The sequence below is a fragment of the Spathaspora passalidarum genome (assembly GCF_000223485.1).
Source record: "Spathaspora passalidarum NRRL Y-27907 unplaced genomic scaffold SPAPAscaffold_2, whole genome shotgun sequence".
In the NCBI taxonomy this organism is placed as follows: Eukaryota; Fungi; Ascomycota; class Pichiomycetes; order Serinales; family Debaryomycetaceae; genus Spathaspora; species Spathaspora passalidarum.
In genome coordinates this window covers 2,078,357-2,096,530 of record NW_006767426.1, presented here as the reverse complement: position 1 = coordinate 2,096,530, position 18,174 = coordinate 2,078,357, and the positions used below count along the sequence as shown (strand labels likewise).

The window sequence follows — 18,174 nt, the reverse complement described above, 5'->3', positions numbered from 1 at the left end:
ATCCCTGGGACAACAAAACAATCCAGTTTCATCACAGATTGCCAAATCAAGTTCAGATGAAACTTTATATACAACATTAACTCAAAGTAATGAATCAAATCCTGTCTATGCTGGAGAATCTACTATTATGGATCCATCTGAAACCAAAATATCATCAGCTAATATTTCCAACAACAGAATCACTATTGTAACAAAAACAATAACTACAACCATTCCATCAGTTCAAACTTCCACAATTGCAATCAGTTATATCAGTACTAAGATTGTTGGCTCTGAAACCTATACCACGGAATTTACATCAGATTACTTATCCACATACACAATTTGGAAACCTGCCACCACTGTTGTTACTAATACTGAAACTATTAATGTTGATCCATTGGCAAGTGAATATGCACAATCTTTTACCACTAAAATTATAACTGTCACAGCACCACATTACACATATATCACTACTGAAACCATTCCTTTAAGCCAATCTCAATACGCTACGGGAAACTTAGAAAGCAATGCTACTCCAGCAAGGTTACTGACCATTGAGTCTCTGTCAAACTTACTACAACCTGAAGAAACTAATTCCATTCTTGGTTCCAGTAATGAAAATAAACCTGCTACAACATTAGGTTCACAGGAAGTCAATGGCAACACCCTCAGCTATACCATAGTAACCATTACCGAAAGTACTACTACCTATGTAACATCCTTGCCAATATCTGAAGGATCTTCCACACAGGTACCAGGTAACTCTGGCGCTAGATATCCAACATCTGAAGGATCTTCCTCACAGGTTCCAGGTAACTCTGGCGCTAGATATCCAACATCCGAAGGATCTTCCTCACAGGTTCCAGGTAACTCTGGCGCTAGATATCCAACATCCGAAGGATCTTCATCAAATGCTCCAATTAAACCAGACCCAATATCACAAGCCACTTCTTCCGGTTCTCAAAATGACCCAGATTCAATAGATCCAGAACATGAAATTGCAGAAGCTACTACCGATACAACACCATTTGCTATGGCAGATCAACACGAAGGTTTAGATCAATTACAAAAGCCAGATGAAGACCTCACTGATAATTCCCCTCCAGTATCTACAGATCCAGTCGCTGATAATTCTCCACAAATTGTGTATTACGAAAATGTTGCATCTTATGTTTCCCAAAGTCCAATGATCCTTGTTTGTCTTTTCCTTAATGTAATTTTAATTTGATGATCACCTAATTCTGTATTTAGTTTTATATTGATTTCTAGTCAATTGATGTATACGTATCAATATTCATGGTTAACCAATTGTAGATATTTGAGTTTATTTGATTCCAAATAACGACTTATCGTAGTGTAGTTGTAAACTTGGATTACAGATTGTATCTTCCCACCTTAGAATTGTATTTTCGCATAGTAAGAGAAAGATATTTATATATGATAGGATTTCTACTATTCTTGGTTTTGGATTATTCCAAGCAGCGAATGACCTTTCGTATTGAGTTTTACTAAGAATGCCTCCCACCACATATGAGCTTTAGTTTTTCCGGTCTCGGATAAACTGGGAAAAAGAAAAAGAAAAAATATCCGAATAATCTGCATGCGCAAGATGTCAAAAAAAAAATAATTTCCTATAAAAAGCAACACTCCAAATGTCATTTCTATTTATGCTTTGACGATATTAAGGTACATATCTATAATTAGAATATGGAGAAATGTAGGGTTACGTCGACTTGATCATTCATGGAAAGCAGTCGATGAATCGTCATTATAAAAACAAAATATTAGAGGGAAAGTGATCAGGCCATTACCTATTTCGTCTAATTGACCCTTCATATTTAGTTGGTCAAACCAGATCATACCTTAGCTTAGACACGATCGCCATTGGGTAAAATTCCTTCAAACAATATTAGGTACTAATATCAATTTCATTGCTTTTGTTACAAAAGAGACAATAAATCAATTTCCTTATCTTCTGTTTTTCTTTATAAATTTTACCATTAGTAAGCACTAACATAGCTAGAATCTTTGGTTTATTGTACTTCAGATCCGTAACATCCATCTAGAGAACACGCAATTTACTTGTCTTAAAATATGCAACATAGTTTTGTGTCATTCACACAGATACGGTTCTACGTATGACCAATTTAAGGCACAGATATTTTAATTACACCGTAACTCAGGTCTTAATTTGAACCAATGACTTGTTGAAATTTCTTTTGTGCCATCTTTTCTAATAATAATCTTCCATGTTAACTATTTCACATGGTAAACACAAAAAATCAATTATTTTTTTTGCAAACCGGACCGAGCGCAAAATGGTACCCCAGAAAAATACGTGACGCCATAAACTTAGATGTGCAACGCGGGGGAAATTTGTGGCAGTAATTATATCTAGCCAAGAACAGCAATCCAATTGGCTTGATTCCTTCTTGAGAAATGATTGATCAAAGAACATAGACTGTATGCTGCACCTTGATGTTTAAAATGACTCTCTATCCATACAATTCTCAATCGCACAAACGGTTCCTTGCATTAGTTTGCAGAAACATTATCAGATCGATTACTACTTCTAAAACGCCGTTGTCATTTATAATATTGTGCTGATCAAAGACGTCATTCCTCGTACATATCCAGATTTGTTATAATTACTGCCATTTTGGTGGGTGCAGTTTTGCAGGCTGAGTGATACCCGAGCTGACCAAAAATAATTTCTAGTTATTTTTTATGTTGTCAATATTTTTTAATAACGAAGACACAAACCTGCAGGGGTCATGTATCATACAGAACCAAGGGTTCCAGATATTCCGTCTTGCGAAAAATTTTACAATACCTGGACGATTCTTCCTGCAAATTTATTCAGAATTAAAGTACACCTATGGTTTACCTTCTACCAATGTAATGAACATAAAAGAGTGTATTTTCGATGATTCTAACATGTACATTTTATAGAAAAAAAAATTTTATGCAGCTGATATGCATGAGCCTCGGGGGAAAAAAAATATTGTCATCGCTCATTGTCACGGAAGAACAGGGCCATTCATAATCCAAATTTCTGGGCAATCGTTTATGTCGATATAATTACATCATGGCGTCCTTGCAGTAAATGGAATGATTTGTGCAGAAGTAATTAGTCATTAACCTATGTCAAAACTATCTATCGGTCGTAAATAATATGAACAAATACTCCACTTTCGAATAAGCTTAATCAAAATCAATTATATTTGGATTGAGATAATTGATTTTACTTTTACTACTATGTTAGAACTTATAGGTCATTGATCGTTGAAAGCACAGATTACTGCTTCGATATTCAACTTTACGAAGTTTCTAAATTAGTTTTGTTGTCCTTCTAAACGCCGTGGCGGTACAAAAAATAAGGATCTAAAAAATATTGACGTGCAGGTAACAAAAAAAAAATAATTTCAACTCAGATATTTTTTACCAAAACGCTTTCGCAGCCCTGAAATGTCTACCAATTGATTTCTATTAACAACTAGAATGACCAAACCTAAACAGTGACATCACAAAGAAAACATCTGATCAAATTTTGCCAATGACATCATCAAGGTTCCTCACCACTGCGCCTAAGCATCTCGGGAATGTTGGAATATAAATACAGCATACATTTCTAAGATCTATAATTGTTTTTCTATATTCAAAACCAAACCATAATACAAAACTAACATGAAGATTATCATACTATTAACTTATTTTATACTTGCTGTATATTCACATACAATTGTTACAGTAGTACCTACGCCCAAGCCTACACCTGTTGCTACATGCAAATCCAACAGTGCTTCTTGTCCAGTGGTTATTGGAGCAAGAGCAAAATCTCTTGGATATCCGCCTTTAAGCATGGCACAATTTAATTCAGTCAAATGGATTTACGATAATGTCTATCAAGTCGAGGTTGAATTTATGATGGGAAACTCCATCACAAAAGCTGCATTATCGTCTCTTTATCTCAAAGGATTACAGAGTCCAGGTGATTATCTCGGCGGCAAAATAGAATTATTTAACAAAACTAAAAAGGTTGACAAGGTAGGGTCAGCTGAACAACATTTTTCTGTCACCTGGTTAATGCTTGCTGAAGAAACGGGAAGATTCGACAGCTCTACCCCTTTCACATTAGAATATGTCTGGTGTCAAAAGGATGATAATAGTTGGATCGATCAGTATTGCAAAACTACCACAAAATCATTTTATGCTCAATACCTAATTGATTGTCCAGTTGACGGCTTAACAGATGCTCCTAACGTCTATTGGGATCCCCAATGCAATGCCCCAAGACCAGAACCAGAAACAACAACCGAAGTACCTGAACCAGATCCAACTACTGAGGATCCAGTGCCAACAACTGAGGAACCTGAAACAACTACCGAGGATCCTAAATTTACTACCGAGGATCCTGAAACAAGTACTGAAGATCCAGTTCCAACAACTGAAGATCCAGTTCCAACTACTGAAGATCCAGAACCTACAACTGAGGAACCTGAACCTACTACTGAAGATCCAGAACCTACAACTGAGGAACCTGAACCTACTACTGAAGATCCAGAATCGACTACTGAAGATCCAGAATCGACTACTGAAGATCCAGTACCTACAACTGAAGACCCAGTACCAACTACTGAAGATCCAGTACCTACAACTGAAGATCCTGAACCTACAACTGAGGATCCAGTACCAACTACTGAAGACCCAGTACCAACTACTGAAGATCCAGTACCTACAACTGAAGATCCTGAACCAACAACCGAGGATCCAGTACCAACCACTCAAGATCCAGTTCCAACTACTGAAGATCCAGTACCTACAACTGAAGATCCTGAACCAACAACCGAGGATCCAGTACCAACCACTCAAGATCCAGTACCTACCACTCAAGATCCAGTACCAACTACTGAAGACCCTGATCCAAAGCCAACAAGTCAAGATCCAGAATCACCAGTTACTAAACAATCAACTGAAAATACTATCTTCACAGAAACTGACAAAGGATCCACTTCAGAAATCACTTCAACCGTTGTTGTTACCACATTAGTTGAATCATATATACCTGAAACTTCATACATTAGTTCTCTGGCTAATGATCCTACTTTAGAATCAGAACTTCCACATGAGTATGAACAAATAGAGGAAGATCCATATAATTCACAAGTGCCACCAATTGAATCAGAATCAATTGCAGCACAACCAACTTCTCCATTACCATCAGAAGAAGATTATTTGCAAGGATCAGCACACTTTGTTTCAGCAAATAATTTTGCTTTATTAACGGGACTTTTAATCAACTATTTCATGATTTAATGTCAATAAATTTGTGTATAAATAATAAATTAATTCAAATAATCGTAATGCTTAAAATACTTCTAATTTTTCAGTTTGAATTCAAATACTGTTCAATATAACAGTTTATATTTAAATATACTAATGTTCTTCCAAGTAATCTATGTCTGGTATCAATTTGTGGGATCCATCAAAACTCTTGTTTTCAGCTAAACTAGTAGTAGTTGTGTCTGATAGATCAACTTTAACTTCAAGTTTGGAATATTCTTTAGTTTCAATCATGAGACTACTGATAAATCTTTTCATGATCATGAAATTCTTATTTGACAGATAATGTTATAACCGTTCCAATGGTGACATAGTTCTATGTTCTCGATCTTCAAGGTTAATTGATTTAATAATGGATTGTTGTTTAAAAAATTCAACTTCGTTCAATACAACAATGAATAGTTGATACCATTAATACTTTTTTATATTCAATATGGTACATGATCAGGCTGACTTTTCAATCTGAGAAATTACAAGGTAAACAATTCATAAATTGGTTGTTATTCTTGATTTTCTGGTGATGTAAAAAAATATTAGGAGTAGTATGCAGTTAACGACTATAAAAATACAACACTTTGTCAAAGTTTATATTTCTTCGAAAATTTATTACACAATTTTGACTCCCATTTTGGTTTCATAACTTGGAATGTATAAGCAATTGTACTTGCAATAGGTAGTTCTGAATCTTTTCCAAAAAGGATTTGTAATTTAGATTTAAAACACAACTAGGAGTAAGCAAACTGTAACAATGTTATACTTTACCTTGCAGTTGCACTAATTAAGATCTGGTCTAGAATAAATTAGTATAATTAGGGGGAGGCATAATGTTCAATTATCGTCACCTGGTTGGCATGCCACCTTCGAGACTTCCCCTCACCCGATTTTATGTGGCAAGCTCCGTGTTTAATGTGTGAACGTAATACTAAATTTCTCCACGCAATTAAGATTACAATTCATCCACATTTATAAATTTTATGATGAAACATGTCGCACTTCTGTATTGTAATCAGCCGAGTTTGTTATCAGAGTTAAATGGAGAGTAATCCACCCAACAATAGAAAAAAAAAAACTTCTGTCTTTACGAAAATCGTGCTGATTTAGCTTGAATAGGTAACACAACTATCTCATTCCGAGTCCAATTGAAACGGCAACAAAACCAATTATTTATAAATCTGGTGGTTTTGATGCTATTTTTGGAAGGGGTCCGTTCACGATATAGCTACACAACCTTAAAAATAGATGATGCACAGTTGCGCAACTAGTTCCAAGAAAACATGTATGGACTAAATAATCTAATCACATTGACGCCCAGAATTAACAAAACTTAAACCGACTCACATGCTCTGAAATTTCAATCATTATTTAAACCTGGCGATTTTCCTTTAGTAAATCCTTTGAAGTATATGATTGGCTTGGTTATTTTTTTGGTTTTTTTGATATTTTTTTTTGCAATATTATTTTAAAATCATGAAGTTAACTTCTCTCATTCTTTATGCCACTGTCACTGTTGCTTCCAACTTTGTCCCATTTACGGAAGAAACAATAGAATTGCTAAAGAGAGCCGAAGATGAAGAATGTGGTAAAAGTTGTGTCAAAGCAGGAGATTTGCAGGTGAAGCAATGCAAAGACACATACGAATCTAATAATGCCCTTGACGTAAATGAATGTGTTTGCCGTCTCGGAGATGAATATTGGGAATTGTTAAGCACTTGTGTTAAAGGTTGTGATGAATACCGTGGAAGTAATTCTGCCGAAGACCCCACCCAATTAAAGAAAAACTACTGTCAAGCAGTTAAAGTACATACTGACTTTGATGATGGTATAGAAACTTCTAAGGATGACAAGACTTCTGATGATGATAAACAATCCAGCAAAACCAAAGACAAGTCAGATGATAAGGAAACCAAAACTACAACTGGCGACAAATCTGAAACTGACAAGGATTCTAAAACCTTGACCTCGGACAAGAATTCTAAAACCACTGATAAAGACAAGTCTGAAACTGACAAAAGTGGTTCGGCTACAAAAACTACTGATAAAGACACAAAAACAACAAGCGATTCTAGTGCAACAGACGAACCTAATTCGAAATCTGAATCCCTGACTGGAGCTGCTGGCACTGCTGTTTGGGGAGCTGGTTCATTGTTCTTGGTAGCTATTGCTATGCTTTAAAGCATTTGTGTGTGTGTGTGTATTTTTTTTTATGTAACAAGATAAAGTTTCGTTTTGATTTATTATTCGCTTGTATTCAATCAAATATAGCTTATATGTACGCTAGAGTATTAATTAAATGACATCATATAATACACGGTAATTTCTGAAACAGTCGCGACACGCTTCGTTAAACACCCCATCAAATGGAAAACATGTTTTGAAAATAAGATTATGTACTTCCATCACCTGTGGAACTCCTTCGAAACGTACAAAATCTGATCTATTCCCAATTGGGAAAGGTAATGAGAGAACAATGAAATTTAGATTTCGCGATGCAGCATCACCCTAAAAAAACATTTCCTGAAACAGTCAAAGCGCGTTTAGTGTTTTGGTTGTTTGCTACGCGCGTTTACCCCTTCTTGGTAAATTGGCAAATAATAATTAATTAGATTGATATTTACGTGATTCGAAGGTTGTCAACCGATGTTTGAGATATTGTTTTATATTCCCCTTTCGAGTTAATTGTAAATACCCTTGGCGTATTATTTTGTTTGATTTTCACCGTATCTGGTCGATTTACATTGTGATGTAACCGAATCTGACCTTCTGCAATCTAAACAAACACCCCCCTTTCTAATTTGCTACACCTTTTGCAGTAATTTGCGTCAGGATAGTTTTCAACTATATATTGATAGATATTTGTCTATTCTAAGTAATTTTGTATAATGAAATATCTATCTGTAAATAACAAACTAAGATAAGCAATGCTTACTCGAATAATCTCGATCCTTACCATATTATCAACGGTCATAGCGTTTAATGCCAACTCCAACTCCAATGTCGCCGCTTACTGGGGTCAGAATGCTGGAGGTTCCCAACTGTCTTTGGGCTCATACTGCTCTTCCTCGGCAGCTGATATAATTATATTATCTTTCATGAATGGGTTTCCAAATCTCGAACTTAACTTTGCTAATCAATGTAGCGATACTTATGGCGATGGTTTATTGCATTGTTCGCAAATTGGTTCTGATATTAAATCTTGTCAAAGTCAGGGGAAGATTGTGTTGCTTTCCTTAGGTGGTGCAACCGGAAACTATGGTTTCTCTTCTGATTCAGATGCACAATCATTTGCAACCACATTGTGGAATAAGTTTGGTGGTGGAAGTGACAGCGAAAGACCATTTGATGATGCTGTTATAGACGGGTTTGACTTTGATATGGAGAACAAACTACAAACCGGGTATGCTGCAATGGCTGCTAAACTAAGACAATATTTCAACTCTGATTCTTCAAAATCTTACTACTTATCAGCTGCTCCACAATGTCCCTACCCTGATGAATCTGTTGGTGATATTTTATCTCAAGTCGACATTGATTTTGCATTTATTCAATTCTATAACAACTACTGTTCTTTGGGTGGGAGCTTTAACTGGGACACTTGGAGTCTGTATGCCAAGTCCACTTCGCCAAATAAGAACATAAAGTTATATCTTGGTTTACCAGGGTCAACTGCTTCTGCTGGTTCAGGGTACGCTGATTTAAGTACAGTACAACAAGCTGTCTCCAGTATTAAAGGTGATCCATCATTTGGTGGTATTTCTATTTGGGATATTTCTTCAGGTGAAAACGATGGATTCCTTAGTGGATGTAAGAATGCTTTAGGTTCAAGCAGCGGTGGAAGTGCTCCATCGTATAGTGCACCCGCATTTAGTGCACCTTCAACTGTTGTACCAGCAAGCAGTGCATCACCTTCTGCAGAGTTTGGATATCCTGCACCAGCACCAAGTTCCGAGGCTCCGGCTTCTCAAGAACCAAGTACATCTTCCTTCCAATGGATACCCGCCGATGCACCTGCAACTACAGAATCAGATGAAGGAACTACTACAGTTACCACTTTACAAACACTTTATTCCACTTCAGACACACCAAGACATCAACATGTTGTCCATAAAGTCTATGTCACTTTAACAACAACTGTTTTGGTACCACCACCAACCAATACCCCTCAACTAGGAGATAGCCCAATACAAAAAAGAGATGAAGTTGCCACGGTTTCACAAGGTGGTGCTACTCATTTAACCACCCGTTTGGGACTTGTATTATTCAGTTTAATCTCTGTATTATTTATTTAGATATTTTTAGATGTTAAGTAACAATGTGATGATTTAAAGACTTTTAGACCAACTATGTCATAACAACATGTCTAACCAAGCCGCCCAATTACGGTAATAAAAAAAAAATCCTTCGTAATGGAAATTATTTCGTAATCGACATACATGATCTGACAAGAGAAAAAAAAAAAAACCGTGATAGTACAAAATTCATACATTACCTTTTTGAAACTAACAAAAGAAGCTATAAGACTTAAGCATGACCACAGCAGTATCATCAAGTTCGAGCCCTCCTACAGTGCTTGAGAAACAGATTGCATTCCAATATGCTAATGAATGTGACTTGGAAATCCATTGTTCACCCTTTGGTCTCAGTGGAGTCTATATCAAAATCAACGGTACCAATCTAATGGGGATTGGATCTACTATGGGATTAATTACAGGTTCAACAAAAGGATTGATTCATTATAATGATTCAAATGATTTGATTGATCAGAAATACAAGTTATATGTAATTGTTGATGATGAAGGAATGTTGAGAATTGATTTTACGAAAATATTCACCACAGCAAAGGGAGTAGATACAAGTAAGAACTCTGACAATATCAAGAAAGAAGGAGAAGCCATAATTGAAGATGATGGATATATACAAGAAGAAACCCCTACGTTGATATTTAGAGGAAAATGTCCTGAAGGGAGACCAGATGGGATTGAACCATTCATTGGAATATTTCTGTTTGAGAAGGAGAATTGAGAAATTGCCTTTTTACTTCATCATGTGTAACATTTATAATTTTGTTTTGGGTATATATTTAATGGATATTACTATTCTTGATAACCAAGAATAAAGAAAAATATATCATGTAAGAGAAATCGCCAAGTAACTACTACAGTTTGTGCTTAACTTAATCGTGAATCATATAAAAGCGGGGTGGGAGTATTGAAAATTTTCTTATCAGTTGATGCTAGTAAGTAACTTTCCCTTGGCTAAATCCATCTTGACTGAAAAAAAAATCTTGAAAGAGGTTTAGGAAATATCCGAAGGATATGCAAAATGTGTATGGTGTCGCTACTTGAGCCTTCGGCAATTTCACTGTCCCCCACTTTTGTCGACCATTTTTTTTTGCCTACATAAAATTTGTTTTTTTGTTCCGAGCGGGATCATTGTTTAACCCCACGTCAAACCTGCCACTCTTTAGAGAGTTCGGGATAACGTTCCTTGATATTCTGATAAGCCTAACCCCACAAGGAGTAATGATTTACTAAGAGAGTTATACTTGTATCTTATTGTATTATAACGGTTTCTGATTAGATACCCCACGGAAATAGATTAATGAATTAACTGCTAGCAATATTTATCCTGTTAAAGCTTGTCTTAATTCCATCTAACTAACCATTTAGCTTGCTCTGAATCTGGACCTAATCCAAGTAATACAGGCTCTCTTCTAATATCACATTTACCGGTTTATATTTAACTCCAGTTAACCCTTGCAATGTCTGGTTCCTGCATATAGGTCGGACGTCACTTATGATTTGTACCTCGGGACTACCAAAAACTCAGATTTAACTTTCCTCGGAAAACTATGCGAATTGCGGAGAATTAAATGCGGGCAACCAAAAAAAATTAATAATCACAAGCCAACGGTGATAATATATAAAACCCAATGAATTTTCAACTTTGATAAAAAAAACTTTCATTTCTATCCAACTAACGATATTAGTTTAAATCTTTAATAACTACAATAAAATGGATAGACTTAACCAATTAAGTGGACAATTAAGCCCAAGCTCTAAGCAAGCTCTTTTACAAAAGAACCCTGATGATGTTGTCATTGTTGCCGCTTACAGAACTGCTATTACCAAAGGTTTCAAAGGTAGTTTCAAGGATGTCGGCAGTGAATACATCTTGACTCACTTTTTGAAAGAATTCCTTGACAAGACCGGTGTTGATCCTTCTTTGATTGAAGATGTTGCTATGGGTAATGTCTTGAACCAAGCCGCCGGTGCCACTGAACACAGAGGTGCTTGTTTAGCTGCTGGTATCCCATACACTGCTGGGTTAATTGCCATCAACAGATTTTGTTCTTCTGGTTTAATGGCTATTTCTGAAATTGCCAACAAAATTAGAGTAGGTGAAATTGACTGTGGTATTGCCGGTGGTGTTGAATCCATGTCCAAGAACTATAGTGCTGCCAATCTTACTCCAAAGGTTGATCCATCTTTACTTAAGAATCCTGAAATGGCTAAATGTTTAATTCCTATGGGTTACACTAACGAAAATGTTGCTAACAAATATAACATTTCTAGAGAAAGACAAGATGTTTTCTCTGCTGATTCTTACCAAAAGGCCGAAAAGGCCGTTAAGAACGGTGCCTTCAAGGATGAAATTTTACCAATCAAGGCTCTTTTAAGAAACGATGGCCAAGAAAAGGAAATCGTTGTTGATACCGATGAAGGACCAAGACCAAACGTTACTGCAGAATCCTTAAGTAAGATCAAGCCAGCATTCAAGGGTACCACCCATGCTGGTAACGCTTCTCAAATTTCTGATGGTGCTGCTGCCGTGTTATTAATGAGAAGATCAGTTGCTGAAGCCAAGGGTTACGAAATTCAAGCCAAGTACATTGCATGTTCTGTTGCTGGTGTTCCACCTGAAATTATGGGTGTTGGTCCAGCTTATGCCATTCCAGAAGTGTTAAAGAGAACCGGTTTAACTGTTTCTGATGTTGATGTTTTCGAAATCAACGAAGCCTTTGCTGCTCAATGTCTTTACTCTGCTGAGGCCTGTAACGTTCCAAAAGAAAAGTTAAACATCAATGGTGGTGCTATCGCCTTGGGTCATCCATTAGGTGTCACTGGTGCTAGACAATATGCTACCATCTTGAGATTGTTGAAGAAGGGTGAAATTGGTCTTACTTCTATGTGTATCGGTACTGGTATGGGTGCAGCTTCTATTGTTGTTAGAGAGTAAAGAAGTATTTTTATTTATTCCGTTTATACTAATATTACAATTGAGAATTTTAAAATATTGGTTTGATGTATTATTGGACTTGAATTGTGGCTGGTGAACCAGATTTATCTCTTAAACATACTTTAGTCAAAAGATTGTGATATTTTTAACTAATAATTTTAACTTTTGACTTACAATATTTTGAGCGGTTGGCCTACTTAAAAAAAAATGACCAAAATTATTTGTCTTCAGTGTATATGACCTTGTGCTCAATGATATATCCCTAAATTTTGTGTCTGACCGGTCAAGATAAGCATTGATTGGGTATTTTTCAAGAATCAATTTCGTTTAATCATTCCAATTATACTCCACACTTGTTGCTATATCTCTAACACATGATTAAACCCAGACACTTTTTCAGAGGGGAAGTGAAAAATAAAATTAATCAATTTAAACTTTAAGCTTTTTGTACAAATTTGCCTCTTTTGCATTTGCTTTAAAATAACGATTTAACTCTTTCTAAACCCAAGATCCGAATATGACACTAATTAAGTTATTTAAAAAAAAATGTGTCATTCAATATTGCCAAACCTGTCTCAAATTAGCGAATTCGCAAGTGCAATGTAATTGTAAACTATAGAGTTGTGTTGTCATCATTCCTGATAAAAAAAATTATGAATTTCGAATCGAAGGCTCAAGGGATTCCAACTAATGTAGAAAGGGGTATCCTTGAAGAATTTAGTTTAGTTTTCATGTACAGCAAGTTAAGTTTTTAGAAAGTGTGCATTGACAGAAACGTTTCTGATTTTTGATGAAAGTACACCTATAATCACTCTGATGTAGTGGTCCATCCAGCCAACTTGAAAAACTGCAACTTTTACAACAGCTCTATGGCACATTCTTATACAACTACATCAACTAACGTCTTACTATTAAGTATTTAATTTTTGTATTCATATCTAAATAAAGTTACAAGTAAAATTATTTACACCAATTTTTTTTTGTAAACATAAAAAAATAAAGACTCCATTGTAAGATGAACAAATAATATTAAAACCTTAAAACTTTATTTGAAGTAAACGTTTGAACTTTTTTTAGTATGATTAACGACTGCGGGTTCAACTTGTGGATCGGCTTCCTCTCCTTTTTGACTTTGATGGGCTCTATGAGGGAAATATACAACATTAATTGGTGGTAAATAATACACATTGGAAATTGGAAAATATTTGTACTTTTTGACATTCTTCACATCTAATGCAGACTGATTGGTGGAATATGCCAATGGTGGAATTTGCAGATTGGTAGTAACCAACAGGCCAGCTCTTGCTCTTTGCTCTTCGTTGTTGAATGATATTGGTGATCCATCATCCTCATTATTGTCTTCTTCGGGATTGATTGTCTGTATATGTTGATCATCATCGTCTTCTTCCATGTTAGCTGGTCCACTTCCACTGGCCTCTTCATCTTCTCCTGCTGCAACTCCTTCTTCGTCATCTTCATCGTGATAATCCAAGTCTTGATCATCTACTTGAACATTAATATGTGAAATAGGTTGAGTTGCCATCTTAAATGAACCTCTGGAATTTGGGTGCCTGCCCTTAATTAAGATATCCTTTCTTTCAGCATAGAAACTAGGATTACGTCCACGAACAATTATTGGTTCGCTGATCAATTCAGCTAAAATTATTTCATTGTTATCACCACCGTTGTTTGTAGTTGCTGCTGAAGCATCATTGCCAATGGCTCCATCTTCCTCAATATAATCATCATAATAAAGATCAGCCACTATACAGCTCAATTTGATTTTTAAATGATAGTAATTCTGGAAAGTAAGATTCCCATTATTAGGGGTGGCATTTTTGAATTGTAACTTCTTGATAACAAAGAACTTATCAATGGCACCATTTTCAATCTGACATTCATCATTAAGAATTAAAATGTGTTCTTGAGAAGTAATTGGACCTGGTTTAACCAAATCATCCTTGTATTCATAATTAGCTTGAACATTTTTCTTGAGATCTTTGTCTTTATCCTTTTCAATATCCTTGGGGTCGTTTCTAATAAGAATAGGAACATTCTTACTATTAGATATATTTGTAGCTGCCAATATTTCAATCTTGAAATATTTAATGACTCTGGTAATTGTATAACCATATTCACTAGTTTGTAATTTCAACAACTTGGAGTTGGAACCTTTAAATCCATGAATGTTCACATTAAGGGAAATTTGAATGTAATTTCTTCTATAACATGAAATAACTTTAGGATCTTCCTTTTTGTTAACAACTTTAGGTACGGTTTCCTCTCCTGATTCACGTTGTAATTCATTCTTGGTGAAAATGTAATTATTGTTGTCAATATCATTAGTCAAGAATCTTCCATTCAAAAATCCACAAAAGTCAATCTCGATTTCGTTATTGTCCTTGTCAATTAACTTATAGTCATTACTGCTAGTAACACCGCTTTGCTTAAAGTCTAATAATCTCTTTAATTTGAAAGGCTTGTAGTCAATCTCAACATCAGTAGCTTTTGTGTTTCTGTTCCTTCTTCCTTTGACTTTTTTCTTCTTGGGTAGAGAAGAAGAAGACTCACGTTCGTCATACTGTATTTGAATTCCTTCCATTGACTGACTCTGTTGTGGTTGTGAGTTTTGTTGAGACTGGGCTGATTGCTGTTGCTGCTGTTGTAATATATCTGGTACATACAGTTGTGGTTGTTGCTGTTGTTGATATCCTCCAGTAGTCATCAAATTGTCAAAATTGGTAGTGCTGCTATTGTTGCTTGGGTACCATCCGGATAACCCATTAAGATACGTAGATGATAATGAAGAGTTTAAAGTATTGGGATATTGATATGATCCATACTGTTGTTGTTGTTGTTGAGTGGGCATTGGCAGTGGAGACATTTGGTTGGATCCCTGTTGAGATGGATATGGTTGAAAAGTTGAATTAATCAACGACATAGTCATGTGTTGTTGTTGATGTCCGTGATGACCATGATGCAGCAGCGCCAGCGCCATTCCAGCATTAGCCTCATACGGTATGTACGGCGCGTAGTGGTTGACATGGGAGTACAGTGGTTGTTGCTGCTGCTGCTGCTGCAGTTGTTGTGAATACAATTGGTCTGATTGAGAGTCATTAGGCATCATGTACGATGACATCATATTGCTCTTGTTGTTGCTACGATTGATGAAGTTGTTGTTGGATAAAAAGTCTTGAAAGTTAGTGGTGTTGGTTGCAGTAGTATTAGTTGTAGTGGTAGCTGAAGGAGTATTGGAGGAGCTACCGATACTATCTCGTGGTAGCAAATTAAAATCAGGACTGAGTCCATCATATTCTTCTTGTTTGATAAGATTAGCTGATGTCGTCGTATGACCAGTGCTTGCTGATGTTTTGAGATTAGTTCCTCCTGGTGTGTTGCCAGCGGAATGTATTGGGTGGAGAATGTCAGGTAGAAATAACGACGCTAAATCTTCTAATTGGTCTTTGGTAGTTGCGTCATTCATCGTTAATGTGTATGTGGGGGGGTAGGGAGTGGTATTTTAATTAAGAATTAATTGCAGTGACTGTCTATGCTTGTGGTGTATGCTATGTCAATGACAATATGAGAAATTATCTACCTTAGGTATATATCTTCTGTAGTAGATAAAATTATATTGTTTATATGTGGAATGGAAGAAAATGTCTATTTTTTTTTCTTTGTTCTTTTAGATTTGCGTTTATACTTATAGTACCAACAACAAAAAAAAATTCAAATGGTTAGATTTGTCTGTCTGTCTGAATTCAAATAATTCTTAATTCTAAAATTTAATTTTTTTTTTTTCTCTGGGCTGGAATCGAAAATAATAGTATCAAAAAATAAAATATTATTTAATGTTTCTTTCTTTCTTGCCACAAAAAATAATAATTCTTTTAAACCTTATTTGATTTTTCAGAAAGTGTAATATTCTTGGTATACACGGGTGAACAAATGCTGAATAATAATATTGCTTGGCTATCGAATGATTTACTTTTGTGAAACTTGAAATTTCGAACGGCTCTAGCTAATGATTAGATCTCACGTGGTTGAATGTTCGAACTTGATGCAAAGATCTAATAGATACGATTAGTTTGAGGATCTCTGAAAATAAATCTAATACCCACTAAATCCTAGAATTTTTATATACTTTCTTGTCCAGATCACGGTAATTATGGACGTAAGGAACTAGCTCTTCTATTGCAAAATAAGCTTTTTTGCTTGTGGTTATAATACCGTCGGAGTTGGGCAGTTTAAGTTTAAACTTTTGATATAGTGTCACTCGATTAACCGAGGTTATTGAATAAAGTTTATGGTTGATTGAATTATCTGTCGTTTAAGTAATTCAAATCAAAGGAAGGAACCTTAAATAACAATAAAGTTTGTATTGTGGAAAATTGGTAGGACTTCTATTCAACTTTTTAATCTTGTAGAAGCTCTACTAGTTAATTTATGGAATTAAAAATAGAATCCCTTTTTATAAGGATTGATGTATTAATAAAATATATTACTTTAAAGAGTAAGAGAGAAAAGAAGAGGTTATATAAAATTTATGAAAACTCTGCCACCCTACACATGTTTATATATCAATTTCCCAATTTCATTATTCACTATACCACTCATTTATGTGTCTAAATTAGGTCATGTTTAATCACATTCCTTACAATGATCATGGCATATTTACCTAGGTATGATGGTAAGAATATCAATTTATTTTTTTAATTTTTTATGCCACAAAACCTAAAGAACGAAAAAAATATCGATTGAATTTAAAAAAATATCTCCCAAACCCAACAATGTAACCCCATCACACTTTCATTTTTAACGAACATATCAGATCTGTCAAGAAAAAAAAACCACTAGTTTTGGGTGAAGCCCAACCCATTAATAAAAACCGATGATCATTTTCGCCTTAGTGGATATAAATATCCGGTCAAGATATAACTTGGTTTCCAAGAAATGTTTAAATTTTTGAATACTTCGCAAGTGCTTGTGGAAAAGGAGAGGAAAAAAAAAAAATATAAACTTCTAGGCATGCCAGCCAGGAATTCAAAAATTTCATTTCAGCTTGGATAACTGAAATAGAAGCTGGATAATACTCTCATGATGTATTGGCCTGTAAATGTAAGCAGTAAGAACAGTCTTTAAAGCTGTTCACTTTTTTTTTGCTTGATTCAAGACTTACACTTTCTCAGTCATCTAGTGGTTGCAAAAATAAATCAATAACAATCGTTTCTTATTTTTATCATGCTATTGTCAATTGTCTCGCCCGGTGTGTAAGAAAATCTCGTATATCATTACATTAATGGAGTTTATACTCGATTGATTAATAGATTTGATCATGCTAGCGTATATGCATCCAAGAAAAATTACCGAACCACAAGAAAAACGCCAATCCCACCAATAAATTTCATCAACGTACGGAAAATGTGACTTTGCATATGGAGGGGTATGTTTCATGATCTTTGAAACAGAGTGCTGTTTTTTTTGACAGCAATAATGGAAACACCGGAACCCTTTATCATTGTGTAGCCAATAGGCGAATATGCGCGACTATTAGTCTTTGCATAATCGCAGTACCAGTTGCAGCAAGTTTTTTTTTTACACAAAACAGTGGAT

General features: G+C 35.3%; 6 protein-coding genes across 6 annotated transcripts; 5 read left to right on the top strand and 1 right to left on the bottom strand. All coding sequences in view use genetic code 12, as the record gives it.

Annotated features, from left to right (window-relative positions):
• Nucleotides 1-3,669: 3,669 nt before the first annotated feature.
• On the top strand, nt 3,670-5,298 carry SPAPADRAFT_49639 (uncharacterized protein; the record flags this gene model as incomplete). Its single annotated transcript, XM_007374132.1, has 1 exon — nt 3,670-5,298. The coding sequence occupies one exon, from the start codon at nt 3,670-3,672 to the stop codon at nt 5,296-5,298; it is 1,629 nt and encodes a 542-aa protein (XP_007374194.1).
• Nucleotides 5,299-6,792: 1,494 nt separating this feature from the next.
• Nucleotides 6,793-7,497, top strand: SPAPADRAFT_49638 (uncharacterized protein; the record flags this gene model as incomplete). Its single annotated transcript, XM_007374131.1, has 1 exon — nt 6,793-7,497. The coding sequence occupies one exon, from the start codon at nt 6,793-6,795 to the stop codon at nt 7,495-7,497; it is 705 nt and encodes a 234-aa protein (XP_007374193.1).
• Nucleotides 7,498-7,926: 429 nt separating this feature from the next.
• CHT1 (Cht1p) lies at nt 7,927-9,709 on the top strand (the record flags this gene model as incomplete). The annotated part of the gene is made up of 1 exon (XM_007374130.1): nt 7,927-9,709. One exon carries the CDS (start codon nt 8,244-8,246, stop codon nt 9,609-9,611), a length of 1,368 nt encoding a protein of 455 aa, XP_007374192.1.
• Nucleotides 9,710-9,811: 102 nt separating this feature from the next.
• On the top strand, nt 9,812-10,676 carry SPAPADRAFT_60041 (uncharacterized protein; the record flags this gene model as incomplete). The annotated part of the gene is made up of 1 exon (XM_007374129.1): nt 9,812-10,676. The coding sequence occupies one exon, from the start codon at nt 9,850-9,852 to the stop codon at nt 10,342-10,344; it is 495 nt and encodes a 164-aa protein (XP_007374191.1).
• Nucleotides 10,677-11,296: 620 nt separating this feature from the next.
• On the top strand, nt 11,297-12,610 carry POT1 (acetyl-CoA C-acyltransferase; the record flags this gene model as incomplete). Its single annotated transcript, XM_007374128.1, has 1 exon — nt 11,297-12,610. A coding segment is annotated over one exon (1,063 nt), but the record flags the coding sequence as incomplete, so codon positions are not given.
• A 996-nt stretch (nt 12,611-13,606) lies between these two features.
• Nucleotides 13,607-16,045, bottom strand: REP1 (Rep1p; the record flags this gene model as incomplete). The annotated part of the gene is made up of 1 exon (XM_007374127.1): nt 13,607-16,045. The coding sequence occupies one exon, from the start codon at nt 16,043-16,045 to the stop codon at nt 13,607-13,609; it is 2,439 nt and encodes an 812-aa protein (XP_007374189.1).
• Between the last annotated feature and the right edge of the window lie 2,129 nt (nt 16,046-18,174).